Source organism: Dipodomys merriami, unplaced genomic scaffold (genome assembly GCF_024711535.1).
Source record: "Dipodomys merriami isolate MVZ:Mamm:240054 unplaced genomic scaffold, mDipMer1.0.p SCAF_12, whole genome shotgun sequence".
NCBI classification, from domain to species: Eukaryota; Metazoa; Chordata; class Mammalia; order Rodentia; family Heteromyidae; genus Dipodomys; species Dipodomys merriami.
Window position 1 is genome coordinate 44,915,261 of NW_027202493.1, and position 18,652 is coordinate 44,933,912.

An 18,652-nucleotide genomic window follows, 5' to 3' on the forward strand; every position below is an offset into this window, starting at 1 on the left:
ATTAACTGATAAAATTTGTTATATGTCTATGAATAGGAATCATCTTAGAAGGAAAGTAACAAAATAATTACATTTATAATAGCACAAAAAAGAATAAAACACTAAGGTATACATTTATCAAGGGAGTACACGAATTGTACATTGAAAATTTTTAAATGGTGCTGAAACAGATTGGGAAATGACTTAAATAAAAAGCCATCCATGTTCATGGATGGAATGATGGAAAGTCATAATATTGTTGAAGGTGTTAACACTATCTCAACCAATCTACACTCAGTGCAATCAAAACCCCAGAGTTTGTCTCTTGATGTTGAGGAATGGAAAAATCCATTCTAAAGTTTATGTGGAATTTTATGGGATGCCAAGTAGCTAAAACAATCTAGAAAAACAAAGAAGCTAGAGGATCCACAATTCTCAACATTAGAATTTCTACAAGAGTTACATAATCCGAACTGTCTAGTAAACGCACGCAGATACACGGTATCCAGCTGCACCTCTGGAGCCTGACTTCAGCTGAGACCAACTACAGAGCAGGGAGAGAATGATGTTTACAGTGGGGCTCTGGGAAAGCTGTCGTCTTGTACTATATATACACATGAACCCAGAACAGAACAAATACCTACGTTCATGGGTAAATCTATAAAATTCATAGGGAAAAAGTAGGGAAGCATGAAGGCAAGTCTGGCAATGGTTCCCGAATATGACAGCAAAAGTAGGTACAGGTGAAGTCGATAAAGTAGACTTCTTCGAAATGAAGTATTTTTTTTACATCCGGGAATACCCTTAGGAAAATCAAAAGATAACCCATAGAACAGGAGAAAGTATTTCCCAATGGTACTTCTGATATAGGTTTAATATACAGAATACGTAGAAAGAAACTCTTACAACAAAAAAGCACTCAAACCTCAAATTAAAAAGTAAGCTAACCACCTGAACAAATATCTTAAAGAAAACAGCATGGAAACATGCTAGAGGAATTCAAATGAAAGCCTCCATGGGATAATGTTAGGTTGACAGCTAGGTTGGCCGTTTAAAGCAGAACAGGACAGACTGTAACAAGTGTGGACTAGGCACGGAGACATTGGAAGCCTCACACGTTTGTGGTAGGGAGCGGAAAAATGCAGCCGCAATTGGTAGACATTGTTTGTAGCCTCAAACCAAAAGTTAGATGTGCATGTTGAACCCGCAATTCTACTTCTAGGCCTATAGTAAACGGAACTGAAACAGAACTTGAACATTCTTTAGCTATTTGAGCAGTCAAAAAAGTAGAAAGAGCTTCTTTTACATTCTGTGATGAGCTAACATCGACATGGGCATGTATCCAGGGGAAATTCATTCCACAGAGTTCTGGAGACTAAAAGAAGTCTACCACCAGCCTTGCAGAGATGAGCAGGCTGTGGTGTGCTAAAAGAAACCTTTCTTTTTATTTGCTGATAAACTCAGGCAAGTTGTTAGAGTAAGTGGGGAACAAGCCAGTATAGGCTTTGTTAACAGAGCCACTTTAGCACTTGTAGCAGTGTAATGTCAACTAAAAGCCATCTTGACACCTGCCGACTGTAAAAGCAGTCTATTTGAGCCAAAAGCAGAATCAGCACAGGGGACAAACAAATTCTAGTTGTGTAGAAAAGATGCCAAGATGCCCCCCCGTCCCCAAATAGTGTCAACAGTTGGTTTTATAGACGTTTTAAGGACAAGGCAAAGGTTTAGTAAACAAGTACGCAGGCACAGCACTGGCTGTGATCGGTCCACCATTACAAAAGGCAATGCTGGGAACTTGGTTGAACGTCTGATCATTCTGTGTTCTGTGCAAATAAATTAAAACAGAGATGCCCTCTCACCTGACACGCATGAGAGGACCCGACCGGTTACCTGATTTTTGCTACTGTTCAGTTAGATGCAGTTAGGCCTGTAGATGCCTGCGTCCTTGAGTCCTTACATAAGAAACTGCAACCTCAGTGCACACATGCACGGGAGGCCTAACCTGGGGCAAAGCTTTCGGAAGAAATAGCTGAGCTCCAGCCAAGCACAGTGGCTGGGCTTCAGTCATCTGCAGGGGGCCGGCGCATCAGACCTTCTTCGCGGAAGACACGTGCGTGCGGGGCTGGAGGCAGTCCCTCTGATTTCTCCCGGTATGTGATGCCTGCCTGGGCTGCAGAGCAACGTGCTGAGAACCTCTTCTGGTTGGGAGGGCTTTCCAATTTACAGCTTGCTCTTTCCTCCACTAACATCGGTTACAGTTGGTTTGTACAAAGCTTTGACGGTTTGGTGTCAGAAGCGAGACCCAGAGCAAACGGGATCCCACGGTGAAACCCAGGCTTGTGGTGCGACCCAGTCCAAGTACTAGCCGGCACCCGCAGGGCCTGCTGGCCTCTTCAGTCCTCGGGCTCCTGGGTTAGTTCGTAGTTTCAAGCTTCACAAACCTGCATGTTGAACTCTCTCGAGTTTATTGGAGCAATGTTTGCACTGGATGGGATCCAGGATTGGATCATGTCCAGTAATTATCTGAGCCGGACCCAGCTGCATGCTTTAGATGTTTGATGGCTCAGACACCAACTGGGTTAGGCGCAGGAGGCAGGTGATGGTACGAGAAGACATGGAACGGCAGATTCATCAGCTCCCAAGGAGTCTGGAAGGCCTCCATCTTGGAACCTCTCCTTTTCTAGACAGATGGGAAACTGTCCCCCAAAACAGACTTGCTGGGGTTAAACAAGATACTTTAACCTCAAGAGAATTGCTTGTTTGTGGGCGTTTCAACGCAAGGGATTCCACATGTTTCAGAAACAGTAAGATGCATTTTGGACTGGCACAGAAGTTTTCAAAAGTCTGGATGAAAAGCTTAAGTGAATATTTAATGGCAAAAATATTTTATTTTGCCTGGTGATTCTAGTTGATGATGCTCTGCTTTTAGCCTCTTCTGCGTACTCAGAATTCAGTAACCTTTTGTTTATTACTTTCTCAGCTAAAAGATCGGTGAAACCAATGTTTGCAGAACCTGGGCCAGCTCCTTTTGGTTTATGGGTCTTGCTATCCAGTGATCTCTATGAAGAGATGGATGGCTTACAGAGACTTTGTAGAAAGAAACAGAGGCTCAGATTTTTTGAGTGTCTGTTTTGAGCCTCAAAGCAACTTGTTGCCACACTGTTTGGGGGAGCTAACAAGGGACCACAAAACGGAGGGACAGCTCTGTCGGGACCTGGGAGACACACCCAAGGACTCCCAGTGATTACAGGTATTCACAGGTTTATTGTGCTCACTAAACCAAAGGAGGGAACTGGGGTGTGGCTCAGTGGGAGAGCACCTGGCTAGCAAGCAAGAGGCCCTGAGTTCAAATGCCAGCACCATCAAAAACCCCCCAAAACACAAGACACAAAAGCATACAACATATACTGACACGTTCAGATAAAAGTGTGATGGTCTCAGAAACAAAACTGTATGGCGAAATTGTCTTAGACAATCCATCCAGCTAGCTGAAAACTTGTCACACACCGTCAGTGCTCCGTCAGATGACCCCAGCCTGGGAGACACCATTAATGCATGGTGCTGAGAGCTACTTCAGCGAAGGCATTTTTTTTTTTTAACGTACTAAAGAAGGAGTGGACAGCAGTCTAAGAGGAGAGGGGAGGAGTGAGGAAAAGGGCGAATGTGACAACTGGGAAATGGTGTTGATTTTGTTTTTGGTAAGATCAAAGGTAAGGCAAATTAAACAAACACATTTGTTTTATTAATGATAAAAAGCAATGTTGATAAAAAATAAAACAGTCTCTGAAATCTCTTTGGGTTAGAGCTAGTTTAAGGTAAACAGTGAAATGCTTTTACTTAAAAAAAAAAACAAAACACAAGTGAAATAGGAGATACCCAAATTTGGGGAGATTACAGATCTTGTTTGGCTGTGTGAATGGATGGATACTATCAGAATCACAGAATTAGGTGAATTTTGATCACGGGGAAGATTTTTTTTTTTTAAGAGCAAATCAAATAGCTCAGAAGCTATGTTCTCAGGAAGGTCATGTGCAGTGGTAATTATTACTGTCGTGTCTGGGAATATTTAGAAAAGTTCACATATACCCTACCCACGTCCTGGGGCACTGTTCTGAGCCATACCACCGCACATCCCAAACTGCAGGTGTGAGCTGAAGAGCTGAACCCAGGGCTGGGGCTGCTGCTTCTAAGCAAGCAGCTCACCCCGGCTCCCCACGTGCTCGGAGCAGCTCCTTGTTTAATAGGAGGAATTCCATGCTTTACAGCTGGGCTCATGGTAGAAAACTGGGCCTATGAACAGCTCCATAACTCCAATGTCTTTCCTTATATGACAGGTTTGTGTTAGAATTCCAGAAGCTCTTAATATTGAAGTTATTGCCAAATGTTTTCAGACAGCACAACAGTCGTGGTGAATCAAGCACCAATACACGTTGTGTTGATAAGCACCTTGCTTACTGAGATGTCTTGACTGGAGCCTACCATCTGTAGTGAATTTCACACCCATCCCCTGGCCCCAGCGGGGAGAACACAGAGCTCGTACCCATTCTAGTAAACAGGGCGCCTGGCCACTCGTTGGAAAGGGATGGGAACAGAGAGCGTGGGAAGACATCTCCACGAAGCTCTCCCTGGCTAAATCTGGGACAACTCATGGCTGCCTTTCCTCCAAAATAGTGGCAGCGACAAATTATGCACACTAAATAAAACAGTCTGTAAGCCCATGAAGAACCACGGCTGGGAAAGAGGAGCCGCAGCATGCGGAAGGGGGAAGCGGAGGCTTGCGTGGTCGGCTCTGGCCTGACACGTGGGTGGTGGCGTGTCCTTTAAAACTCCTGCTCCAGCCTGGAGGCGCGGCTCAAGCGACGGAGGGGAAAAGACACATGGAAACTCATGGTCAGGCTCCAGCACCAATCCTGCTCAGATGGCTTCAGTTCTGGCACAGGGCAGACAGCACTTCCGCAACGGCTCTTGGTACCATCCAGATTTTTAAATCTGTGGGGACTTCTGGCTGGTTCTGTCATTTTGAGATAGACACAGACCTCCGTCTGGACCATCCTCAAGGACTCAGCCACACCCTGGGCTCTGAGGCTGCCCTGCCCCCACCTCTCAGTTGACCTGAAGGAGGAGGAGGAGAACGTAGCTGCTCCTGAGACAGAGCTGGGCGTCTTCTCAAAGGATCCAGTCAGACTATACATGTGTGGTACAGGTGTTTTAAAATGAGGAACAAAAGGAGATTCTGCAGGAAAATGAAAGGCCGTTCCATGCGCACAGAGACCCACAAGCCCTACGGCGAAGGTAAAGCCCAGCTCCTATCCAGCTGCTCACACTACTGGTCTTTCCCACAGTCCTCTCTTCTGTGTGAACTAAACCCAAACTCACAGCCAAAAACCACAGACACACATGCCAAAAGCGTATTGGCGACACCTCATATTTTACTTTTTAACAAATTTTGTAATAATGCCTCCATGATTTAAAACTGCAGTTCTTTTTCTGTCATTCTAGCCTCTTCCTCATGAGTAATCCTGTTGTTATTTCTTTCCTTCAAAAATAATCAAAAGTAATAAGTAAGAATTTATCTCCCTGAATATTCACAAAGCAGGGACATTTTTAATATGAGTAAAACATAAAAGAAACTTTAGGAAGAGTCGAGGAACGAGGCCCTGGCAAAGAGGAAAAAGTCTGCATGTGTGCCTGTGTGTGCTGGATCTTTCTGGAGGCACAGGGGTAGGGGGTAATGGAGCAATCGAGAAACCGTCCCGCGTCCCCTGCAAACACCTCAGAGTAGGTGGGAGTGGAAATCCCACCCCGTGTCCGCTCCCTCCTTTCCTGTGCCTCTCTCTTGGCCTCGGCCTCAGGCTCTGCACACACGGCCACTTCTTCCCAGGGCTGGGTCCAGGGAGGGAACATTCTTTTTCCAGAAACCTCCCAGTAAGACTTCCCTTGGCGTCCTACTGGACAGAAAAGGGTCACCTTCCCGCCCGCTCACTGGTGGGCAGAGCAGGGCCAGGACGGGGAGGTCTGGGCCCGGAGGGACGCTGGTGCGGCGTGGGCAGCGGTGAGCACTCGAGGGCAGGCACAGGCCTGAGCGCTTTGCCTGTTGGTAGACACTGACGCTGGGCCACTGCAGACAGTTCTTACGTCTGGCTTTCTGCGTACACCTCTAAGGCAAGTTACCAAAGCTCACTAGCGCTTAGCTCGGACCCCTTCAGCGCTGATAAAGTGAGGCCTTAGCAATGAGCCACTGCAGTATCAGGCTGGTCCCCACAGTCTCCTCTCTGCCAACGAGCAGGTATTAAGACAGACTTCCTCAAATGGCTTCTCTGTGTGCCACAGGGGCCGGGCTCCAACTGAGCCTCCAGCCTGCCTGGCTGCACCGGGGCTTCCAGAGGGACCCTCCTCCACCTGCTGCCCCGACACATTGGATGGTGTCTCCGAATGGCCAGCTACTCTGTACGGAACACGGAGGGCACTGAAGGTTCCATTCCCTGCCTTGTATAGAAATATTTTTCTCCCTCCTATATAATAAGAAACAAAAACAACACGCTCATAGTGCTGTGGCTCATCGAGAGGCAGGTGGTTTTTAAGTAGCTTCCCAATGTAGCTGTGCAATGAGCCACACCTGTGAGTGAGCACGCCCTCCCTCCACGGCGGGGCCTGTCCCCCCTGCCAGCGCAGGTTCGCTTTGCAGGAGAGGTCCATCCGGGTACAGCTGACCACCCGAGCTGGACACCACGGGCACCTGTGATCTTGCCCAGCCCTCTGCCGGGTACGGGGCCCTCACAACAGGTTCTGTCTCCGTGTTTGCAGAGCGGAGAACAATGGGAAGTTGTTTACGGGGACATTTACAGTGGGCCATTCCCCTAAATCTTTAATAACCAAACATTCCTGCTGAATTTTCAAGGAAAAATAAATAAATATCACCTGCCATTTGGATGAGTCACTGCAATTTCAAGTTGAAAGTTAAATTAAAATCAAAGCAGCCGCAGGAGGACGGTGCTTCAAGCCAAGCACCCTGTCCAAAGCACACAGCTGAAGGCCTAGATTTACCCCAAACTGGGGAGCCACATTCACAAAATATTATTGCCTCTGCTCTAAGTACTGGGAAGCTGTCACTGGTGAGACCTGCCATTATGAGTTATGAAATATGCACTTGTAAAAGCATAAGCCACGGTCATCCTTCTCTCTAAATCATTACCTAAATCTGCACTTACAAAACACTCAGCTGTAAAACAAATCCCCTGTAACTGCTACCCTTTTCAGTGCTGCTTATCTATATGTACAGGTTTCCTTATCATCCTGGTGAGTGTTTGTGTGTGTGCGTGCAAATATGTGTATATACATGTGAGTATGTATGAGTATGTATGTGTATGTGTATCTATATGAGTATATGTGTGTATATGTGTGTGTGTATGTGTGTGTGTGTGTGTGTGTGTGTATGTGTGTGTGTGTGTGTGTGTTATGGGGAATCAAACTCAGAGCCTTGTAATTCTACGCAAGCACTATGCCCAGACCCTGTCCTCCTGTCGTATGAGTTGATGAGGTTAATCCCATTTTCTGGACCTCATATAAATGAGACTATGTTAGTTTTACATCAAATCTTGATTAGTTCACAAATGAAATTCTGACTCCCATCTAGCAAACCTTTATTGAGGTTATAGAAAGGTGACAAGTGTGCGGCCGGAGACCCTCCTGCTGGGGAGAAGCTGCCGGCACTGCCAGCAGGCAAGGATGCACAGCAAAGGGCCGGGGCTGACTCGGCCCTGAATGAGACCAATGCGGCCAGGTTTATGTGACACGTCACCAACATTCACCCACAGCCATTTTTAAAAATTAACATCAGTTGCCCAAATGAGTTTATGTTTCATGAATCCAGAGTAGAACGTTGAGGCATAGAAACTGAAGGCTTAAAATAGTACTTTCCCACACTGACCTTCTTCCCTTTCCCACTTTTCTTTGGCTCCTCAGGTCTGACGAGGTTCTGAAAGCCTGTACCAGGGTTGTCTGGAAAATCACGCCTTCCTGGTCCATTTTTAACATCTAAAAAATTCAAGTGGACTGGAGGTTAGTTGGAACTTACATGAACTAAATACCCGTGCAACTTAAGCAAAACAAAAATTAAGTTATTTCTTTGTATAATGTTAACAGGAAACCATAGCGTCTCTAAACAAACACTGTCTTCTCTACGTTCTATTCAGAAATTCTTGCTTTCTCCATTCATATATTTCAAGCAATTCAATTGTAAGAAACAATTTTACCATTTGGTTACAAGGTTGCATAGAAGCACATCTGTCTATTTGATACCTCAGGGAAATCTACATTTACATCTCATGCACTATTCAAATACCACCTCTTATATTTAAAAATAGTGAACAAAACCCAGATTGGCAGAGCAGGCAATTATTACAGGCAAAAAGTAATCTCAGCTTTGAGGTTAGGCTCTCTAGGAAAAAGTATTCAGTTCAAATTTCAGGTTCCAATCTACAAGTGATAAATAATTTTGTTGCTCACCAAATGTCTATGGTAAGCCACAGGTAGCCGTACAGACGCACAAACTATGACACTCTTCGGTGAAGCGTGATTTCATCAGATGACGGGATACGTAGAGATCCCACACAGTGCACAACAATGCATGGAAAATTTGCTCTGCGTTGGCTGACCGCTACTTTACGTGTGCAAAAACCTTTAAGACCAGATTCTGAGCTGTGTGCCAATGTTCTCCACGTCTAAGCTGAACGCTGGATCCGTGTGGAGACTCGGGTACAAGTTAACCCCCTCGGCCGTCCTCGCGGCCTCCCCTCCCCCCACGCCAGCCCAGGCAAGGGTCCAACCAGGCTCCCCTCAAGCAGCTAAACCCAGGCCGTGCACGAGAGCAGGACTGGCCTGGCAGGCGGAGGAGGGCCGCGAACACAGCACCCGCTCTGGAATGTCGAGAACTCCTAGCCGCCGTGGAAGGAACTGGTTTGCCATGGCTAAGGTCCGCTTTGGATGGCACTAATGAGAACACAGTGACTGTTCACTGTGTGTCGACTGCAAGTAAAAGTGCACCAGAATACAAGCCAGAGGTCTGCCTAAGTGAAACGATCTCCAACAATTTAACCACTTGAATCCTGGGCTCCCCTCTTTCGTTTTCATTCTAACAGGCGCTGAAAGAGACTTCCAGACGCAGTCATCGCAGCACCGACTCGCGGACACATTTACAGCAGCAGCGGCAGAGCAGGCACTCACCCTGGTTCTTGCCTGGCACTGGAGAGAAGCGCTAGGAACAGCATCATAACGTGCGCTGTCGGGGAGACGCTCTCGGAATGGCACCATACACGTGTTGTTCATGGGGCCTTCTACAAAGGGCTTTGCAACCTTCTAAAACAGGGCAGGTGGACGTGGACACGCTCACGATCCCATGCGCTCCAGCATCCCCAAGCAAGGTAGGTAATGGCTTCTTAATGACCTCAGCCACTTTACAGTCTCCGCATCAGTAATTTCCTGGTGTTGGAGGATGTCAAGAAGACCGAGGGCAGCCGTGCGCCCCACGTATTGAGAAAGCGCGAGGCCGAGCTGGCACCTGGTTCTATTTCTTGCTACAGGTCCTGGGCAACCGTCCACCCCTCATCTTTTGGCTGCGCCACCTGATGCCTGTTCATTCGTGTTTGTGCCCAACGGGCTGCACGTCACAGGCTGTCATGTCCCAACCACAGGTCACCTGTTGGACCGGCTGGGGAATGGGTGGCCCCAACTGGCGAATGGCCATCTGCTTTGAACGTCTCCCAGAAAGTTCCATTCAAGTGCCCAGTCCTCGCAGCCGCCATCTCCTCCAACACACCCTGCTGAGGGATGTCCTGAATTGGTCAGGCTGGGTGGTCTGGGCAACAGAAGTGAGTTTTCGCTCTCCTGGAGGCGGAGTGGGCGCGTGGGGTTCTGGTGAGGCCCTCTTCCCAGCCTATGGTGGCCACCTTCTTGCTGAGACACAGGAGGCAGGCGAACATCTCTTCCTCATAAAAGCACCGGTCCTGTCGCCAGCACCCTACCTCAGGACCTCCTCCAGCCCCAACGTCTTCCTCAAAGGGCCATGCTCCAAATCTCAGTCTGGTTAGGGCTGTGACACAGGAGTGTGTGTGTGTGTGTGTGAGAGAGAGAGAGAGAGAGAGAGAGAGAGAGAGAGAGAGAGAGAGAGAGAGAGAGAGAGAGAGAGAGAGAGAGAGAGAAAGAGAGAGAGAGAGAGAGAGAGAGAGAGAGGCGCTAGACAGTTCAGTCCCCAGCATCTACCTATCAAAGCCATAAATCCCGAATTCCTCTTTCTTGTTTCCACTCTAACTTCATTGTCCAGGTGCTACACTTAGTGTTCACAAAACAGTGACATGGAGAGAGAAAAGAACCTTGCAGATCCAGAGTTCTTTAATTGTTATACGGCCTGAAATATCATCATTTAGAAACTGGTCTGGCTTAACAGCGTCATCAAAATACAAACACACGCAGGACAGTCAGGAAGGAGTTAGCAATTCATAGTGTGCAAATTAATTTATAACTGTCTCCTCTTGACAGAGACTAAGAGAAAATTGGTAAGCAGGAAGAGGGGGGAGGCGCTGCAAACCCTCCAAAGCAAATGGGCTCAGGCTAAGAACATTCTGGTATCATCCTCAGACTCCCCAATCTGAGTAATAATGACTTAACTGCCTGGCACCGATGGCTCACGCCTATAATCTAGCTACTCAAGAGGCTGAGATCTGAGGATCATGGTTCAAAGCCAGCCCAGGCAGGAAAGTCCATAAGACTCTTATCTCCAATAAACCACCAGAAAACAGGAAGTGGTGCTGTGGCTCAAGTGGTAGAGCTCTCACCTTGAGCTGAAGAGCTCAGGGACAGCGCCCAGGCCCAGAGTTCAAGCCCCATGACTGACAAAAATTTTTTTTAAAATGCCTTAAGAACAACACAGAATGCAGAATCTGAAGACGATGGGAAGAATCTTAAAGATATACATAATACTTCTGAAAGCAAACCTCTGGGATCTGCCCAAGTTACCCCAGCTTTTACAAAGCCTCCTCAGAGTGACCGTTAGAAATAACACACTCACTTTGTTCACAAAAACAAAACCTAATCACAAGCTAGATGATGTCAACATTTTTCCTTTAAAACTACAGTTGTGTTTATAGCTGAACCTGAACCCGGCCCTGTTCCTGTGAGTTCTCCCCACCTGGCGAACTCGTGGACACCTGTCCACAGGCTGGCCTCCCTCAGGCTGAAGCTCCTTGAGGTGGGGCACAGGATAACAGGTTAAATCCCTGCCTCCCATCTGTATCCGATACCCTGGGCATGGCAGATGCAAAGTAAACACCTGACTAGTAAAAAAGGAATGAGCAAATCAAGCCATCAGCTAAATAACTTCTGTCCAGGCCGAGCACCACGGAGAGCTGCTGGGAGTGCTCCTTCAGCAGAGCCTACGGCTCCGTGAGCAGGGCGGAGGGTGTGAGGCAGAGCGTGGGCACACTGCTCTGAGAAACACATGTATTTGCCACAGTGAGAATTCACACTTCCTGCTGGACGAATATGCAACACAGTATTTTAAAAAAAGAGTATTTGAACACCCATGACTAGATGTTTTAGCTTTTGCCAAACGTATGAAACACCTGGGGGATGAAGGTCCGGGCTGAAGAACGCAGGCCAGTGCTGCCGGGCAAAGCTCGGGCTCTGGAGCTACACCCCCGTCTTTTGCCATCCAGTGTTTTTGAGACAGCGTCTGTCACTGGACCATGATGCTCCTATCATATTTCTAATTAAGTCACTTTTTACAATGGTGTATCTCTTGGTGCTTTCAAGAGAAGGGCCGGAAGTACTGTCCAGTGATCGACTGCCTGCCTAGCAAGCGTGAGGCCTTGAGTTCAAACCCCAGAACCAAGCAAGCAACAGACAAGAAGAACTCAGTAGAATTATCTGATGACTTCGTAGCATTTTAATCTGAAATTCTAAAAGAAATGCTCGGCTTTGGGAATATGAATATATAATTAATAGCTAATTGGTAACTACTGTAGAATCTTCACCTCTAAAATTCTTCACCGATCAAAGTTCTAATCTAATACATTCTGCTCTGGACTACGCTAATCATTTCTTGGCCAGGCTCTTCCGTGAGAGCCAGGACGCAGCCATGACCATCAATGAGCCAAAATAAGCACTGGCAGTGTCACATGGGCCATAGACCTGCCACACCAAGATTAAACATCCGGCGATCACGGCTGTAAGGTGGTTTAGAAGACTTGAGCCCAGGCCGGAGAGACAATCCCACGCCATCCCACGCACGCAGGAGCCCTTAGCTAACAGGGCAAAGAGCTGCCACACAGCAGGAGCGGCACCCAGACCCTCCGCCCAGTACCAAGGCTTCACTAGCTGCCAAAGCCTATGGCCCAAATGCAGCTGTTATCTTACCAGATGGCTCCTCACCATAATGTGTCAAGAGTTTTCCCTTGGCTAAACTCATGGACTCAAGAACGGATTGATTTCAGTATCCCACCAATCATGAGTAAGGTGCAAATGTCTACAGCTAGCATCTCTTGGGATGCTACCTAGAATAGCCCCGTGACACAGTGAGGGTGTGGGACATCTGGTAGCCGGTTTGCAGAAACTGGCTTGTAGAATACCGTCTGCCTTCTAATGAGACCTTCAGATAACACGGGGACATTCAGCAAGGGGACAGGCTGCGACTTGAGCCATTTGTCTGTTTGGTGGACTGTTGTTTCCTATATGTGTGTAACAAATGTCTGTGTGTTTGGAAGTTGCCTTCAGAAGGTCTGATGGAAGCATAGCTTACTATCACCTGCCACCATGAAAAAGAACCTAGCAGTGGACCTGGTCACAATGCTCAGATAAGCGAACACACACGTGGCAAAAGGCTGGCAGGCAAAACCTCACCACACACAACAGAGGGAAATCTGTGCCGGAGCAGGGGATGTGACCCCAAGTGGCAGCTCCTTCATTAGTGAGAGGAAGTTGCGAGGCCCACAGTGCATGACTGCCGCGCACGCACGAACTCGCTTTGACGGCTTGACGATCCAGACTGACTTGTGGAGAGTGGAGCGCCGTGGCTGACGGCAGCGTTGAGGGGTAGGAGAGACAGCATTTAAATACATAAACGACGTCAGGCTGCTTCATGTTTCGTACCTGGTGCTGTCAGCAGAGAAAACCAAAGCTGGGTGTGGCAGAGCTGGCCTGGACCACCAGCTCTCAGAACTCAGGATGGGAAGTTTGCGGGCCGCCTGGGCCACACTGTGGGAGCTTGTCTCAAACAAAAATAACAGGCCAAAAGGTAACAATAAGACACACTCTCCATTTCCATGGACACTTTTCTTGAGCTTAGACAACAACAATTCTTGCTGTTTGCCAGATCTGACAGCAAAAGGAGGTCCCTGTTTGAGAACCTTCTCTATAAACCAGTGCCCAATCTCAAGTGATTCATGTGCAACGTAAGGGCATGAGGAGGACACACAGGGGGAAGATCGAACACAGTTCTGTGATGGCTTCCCACCAAAACCAGGCCTGATGAAGACCATCTGCTTGTGGGTAGGAATCCAATTTGCCAGCACCCATCTGTGGACCAGCGATGTAGGACTATGCCTCAGCCTTCGTGACTACTGGCCATCAATACCGTGATGGGGACATTCAGTTATGTGGGTCCCAAGTAAGTGCAGAGCTCTTCCTCTGCACCCCTAATTCCGTTCTTTTCATAGATTGACATTACCAAAAACTGTACTTCCATCAATACAAGTTTTGTGAAAGCATCTTTCTCTTGTTTAATTATTTATCTAAGTACCTGAGACCTACATAGCTATACAAGTATTTTCCTAAGTACTTCAAGTTGCCTATAAATCCTAAATGTTTACTCTGACACATTACAGAAAATTATACTAATCCTTGATATATATGATACTTGGGAAATAAAGGCTTACAGATACCAATATGTAAATATATCTGAAAGCAAGGATAGAAAAGGGGTAAATTTAAGGCAACAGGATAATATAATTGTATGTGTGCTGAAACTTTCTATTGAATATGTTTGTATTTGTCACTCTGGACACTGATTGCCTCTCGCAAACACTTGAAACCACAGTTTATTCTCCAAAGTATCCAAGATTACATTTAGCACAAATCAGAGTTGGTTACTCCCCTGCTAGAATCCCAGGGGCTTCTCATCACCCTGGGAAACAAATCAAAACATCTCCCGGCCCCGCTACACACTTCCCCCCACCCCCCGCGGGGAGTGGAGTCTGGGCTGTCTTCTTCTCCCTCTCCTTCTCCCCACAAACAAGGGGCCTGCCTGAACCGGCCGACGACACAGTTTGGTCTTGATAATAATTGAAGAACCAAAGCAAGGAGGTAAATGAGGCACAGCAGAAGGGAATATTTTATTCTTTGTGACAGGGGGATGTACTTATACATTCTATAAAATTAGAGAATAAAATGTACAAGCATTAATGATGTTGGAGTTGCTTCGCCTCCATTTATTCTGACCTGTCTACTATTGGGCCTATTCACAATTTGTTACTACAACTTTTATTGCACACTGTCTTAGACAAGTACAACAGAGTGGAAACAGGGATTAAAGGTTCGGGGAGGTCTAGCAGCACCTCTTTCCTGCCCCAGTCCTGGCTGGCACAGAGCCCCTTTGACTGAAGGGTTATCCTTCTGCATATGGAAGGTGCCCAAGAGTTGCTATGCCCGAGTCCTGGCTGGCCAATGTCCACGTGTCCCCGTGTTGTTGGTATAATAGATGTCTTTTCTTACCCTGAGAGTCCCACGTTTTTCTGGGGTGGCATGTGGCAGACAGACAGCTCTGTGGCAAGTCCTACCCCAGGGTGAACAGAATGTTTCCCTCTGAGTTAATGGACACGCCCCAGGCCCTGCCTGCAGCCTGTGACGGCCATGCCACACCTCGCCCAAGCCTTGAAATCTCCTCCCAGTCCCAGAGCGCCCACAGTGGCTGTGTCCTCCGCCTCCCCCGCTTAACCCGGACGCTCGGGGCTTGGCCCTGGGCAGGCGGGGAAGCACTCTTAGGCTACACCGCTAGGAGTCCAGCTGTGTGGCTGAGCTGGGTCTGTCCCCACTCCACTCACACCACTGTGTCAAACCACAAAAGTCACAAAAGATATACCCGCTAACAACGGACACTTTGGGTGTAAGCCTTAAGAACAGTATTCTGAACGAGCCGGACGATCCCACAGCTGCATGGTTTCACACTAGCCAGGCCGCTCGCTTTACATAGGTTTACAGAACGAGTCTAAATAAACATATATATTAACCTGAGTACAACATACAATACAGTTTCCTCCTGGATTTGGTATGAGTAGTAGACATGGTATATACAACACGTATTTTACTTTTTTCTGTGAGGTAATTTTGGGGTGCTGTGTCCCAGGAGATGACCCATCTGATGACTCACCTCGCTGGCACACAGTGGTTACACCTGCCGAGGAGCTGAGGAGCCAAGAAGACAACGTAGCTCACTCAACTTTCAACCGAGTCTGTCGGTCCTGACGCTCACTGCCCAGGCTTTCTCCTGTCTTGAGTGCTAGAACTTGAGTGCAAGCCGCTCTCTTACCGTTGCTTCTTTGGGGGCAATCCCACGCGTGTGCAAGTCATTGCTAAGCTCCCCACAGATGAGCCATTTTGGAGGTAACAATTAGGATTCAACCCAGCCCTCACCCCTGTCGTCCTGGCTACTCAGGAGGCTGAGATCTGAGGGTCGCAATATTAACAAAAGCCAAGGAAGAAAAGCTTGGCTCTGATTCTACCATAAACAGCCTCACTGTCTGACTCCCGATTTTCAGACGCTTCCGTCAGGCGCTTGCTCTCCACAAGCGTGCCAGGTGCCGGGAGAGACCGCCAGGGCCCCGGAGCCTCCGGTCAGCCTTTCGCCCGAGTCCTGTCATTCCGACCACAGCAAGGGAAAGGCCGGGGACTGTACCCAGCACCACACATGCCACCTCTACTCACCCTCGGGATCCCACCTATCCCTAAAGAATCTGTCACTGGGAAATAATCAAACGCCGATTCTTTAATGTAAGAAATGGCCACAATGGGGAAAAAAATCATTGAAATGATGCCCAGGCTGTGATAAATTCAAACTATGGACGCGCTACTGCATACAGGTTTAATAAAGATACTTGGAAAGGGAGAGGCACATACTTTCACTGCAGCTGGAGGACACGTTTTCCTTGTCTTCTGCGGATCTCTCTGTGTTCGAGTCTTCTCCAAAGTCAAGCCCACAATCGACGCGGGCCTCCGACCTGTGGCTAGGGGCGCCTTCTTTCTGGGCGCTTTCTGTGCCCGTCCGTTCTCTCATATCCTCGCCGGGGCTCTGCCCGGGCCTTTGGCCGCCGGAGGGCTCCGCTGGGCACGGAGAGCGGTCTGCACCGTGAGGGTGGGTGCTCTCCGCGGAGCGGGAGCCTCCCCTCTGCAGAGGGCCAGCCTGCTGGTCGTGGCCTGGGCCTTGCTCCACTGCAGCTGGTTCTTCTAAAGCCACACAACTAGAAGCGGGACGCATGTTGTCAACTGCAGGTTTATGAAGACAGGAGTTCGTTTTTGCAGCTAAATCGCTCATGTGGACCGGTCTGGATTTTTCACCCATGCAGGAAAAATCAGACCTTTCTAAGACGCTTCTTCTCTCCCTCTTAGAAAGGCTCCAGCAGCCGAGGGGGGAAGACAGCGCCGGGAGCAGCTCTGATTTCCTCTCCTTCAGATTGTCAGCTGAGAAGTAGTCCTCGTAGGACACCCCGCCACGGCCAGGGGACAGCGGGGCGGGCTGGGCCGGCGGGGGCAGGCTGGGCCCGGTCTTGGTCCAGGGCCGCAGGGCGGGCCCTCTGCTGTGGCTCCTCCTCTTCAGCTTTTTTTTTGGAGGTGAACTCAGGTCCACCGCTGTCCTTTTTCTCTTTGTGGAGGAGCTGGGTCTGGGATGTGCTAGAAGGTGGTCTTCTGTTGACACTGCCGGAGACAAACTACATTTTCCAGCCAGCTTCTCAGACGCGCTTGCAGCTCGTGCTGGGTCCGGGCTGGCCGGTTCCCCTGGCCGGTCTCTCTGGGAGCTTCTTTCCTCCCCGGGAGGACTGCTCACGGGTTCCCGGGGACGTGGCTGGCTGGGGGACGTGGATGATGGTGATGGCCGAGTACAGTCCATCATCGCCGCGGACGAGGAAGCGCAGGTGCCACGCGCAGAGCCTCCCCGGCTCTCGTCCTGATTTTCACAGACACCACGGAAAGATGGGTGCAAACTGCAGGCCCAGAGTTTACCTGGAAGCACCAAGAAAGGTTAACTTTCAAAGTGGTTTCAAGCTACCAACACCTGCCAGCATGCTGTCAGCGGAAGAGCCCTGCCCGGCTCTGCCCCTTTGCTCTTCTAGTGGGGATAGCCTGAGGCTTGTGGCACGTGTGGGACAGAGGGGACAGGGGTGGGGACCCATCTCTGCAATCCTCATCCAAGTGTCCACGCACATGCGCCCTCTTGTCCACAGCTGGGCACTGAGTTTTCCGGGAAGTCAGTAATTCCAGAACCTAGGACCGAGTGCTGTAAGGTCCAGGTCAAGTTCTGGTCCCCTAACTAACACAACTCGCTCTTCTGGTAAGTCCTTCTGCTTCGCTGAAACTCGAGTCTGAAGCCTTTACTCAGCACTCCTCCACAGCACACACCTTTCTTTCCCACACTCTGCTCCTCCTGCCTCGGGAAATTTCCAGGCTGTCCTCCCCTTTAGTTGGGATGTGGTACAGGCCCCACTTTCTGCTCACTAGGGGGCGTCTAGTCTCCACCCAGGCTAGGCTGCTGTGGTTTCCCCAGGGGTGCAGGGTAGGCTGGCCAAGGGTCTCCGTTTTAGAGACGACACCATGCACGTACGCACGCACGCACATACGCACGCACGCACGCCCTGGCTGCTCTGAACACGGGAGTGCAGGTATTGGAACAGAAGCCCTGCCTTTCCAGAGGAAGAAAGCAGGCATGCTGCCAGCCCTATTCCCTATTCTCAGGCACGGCGGGCAGCAGTGGGCCGGGCGCCACGCCAGGTTAAAGAGCGGTGTGGAGGGGACATGAAAGGAACAGCACGCACGCTAAAGTCTGACTTCCTAGGGCAGCTGGCAGAATCTGCCATCCCCACCATGTGATCTTGCACTAGCCACTTAACCGGCAAACCCAGGAGGGTGCCTGACCTGTGTGCAGGGCGAAGGTCGCTGAGGACACGAGCTCGCACGGGGGAAGGGAACGCATAGATGGACTAGCATAAAGCAGGGGATGATGATAAAGGTGTAAGTATCCCCCCTTCCCCCTCCCGCCCCCTCCCCCTGGGAGATGGCAAGAGCAAGGTGTGTGCTCACAGGGCCTGTGGCAAACTCTAGCGGCCGAGCTGTGCTGCAGTTGCTAACACCACTCCACACTCTGAGCCCACTCTCTCGGGCTGCCCCTGAGCGAGGCCCCATGTGGGAACTTGAGGGAACCAAAGGAAAGCTTGGTCTTTGAAAACATCTTCCCCAGTGAACCAAGGGTCCCCGGAAACACAGACCACAGCACCCCAACAGCACATTCTAGATGCCCATTACCCACGGCGTGCAGTCACTGCTCCTGAGCTGTGACTTTTTGGTTCTATACAGTTTAAATTGCACATAAATGAGTCAATGTTAAAAGAAGACAGCGTCCTGAAAAGAACCCACAGGA

General features: G+C 49.1%; 1 protein-coding gene across 3 annotated transcripts in view; it reads right to left on the reverse strand.

Moving 5' to 3' along the window:
- Mcph1 (microcephalin 1) overlaps window positions 1-18,652 on the reverse strand; it is a 150,913-nt gene that overhangs the window by 115,017 nt on the left and 17,244 nt on the right. For 2 of the 3 annotated variants that reach the window (XR_011370801.1, XM_070016827.1), the window contains exons 8-9: window positions 16,141-17,241; window positions 7,907-8,013 (exon numbers count right to left, since the gene is read on the reverse strand). Coding sequence is in view for 1 of the 3 variants with exons in the window: in XM_070016827.1 (XP_069872928.1) it covers window positions 7,907-8,013; window positions 16,141-17,241 (1,208 nt within the window). In the remaining 2 variants the exon portion in view is untranslated. The remainder of the gene's footprint in view (window positions 1-7,906; window positions 8,014-16,140; window positions 17,242-18,652) is intronic. The other variant, XR_011370802.1, reaches the window with a different exon arrangement.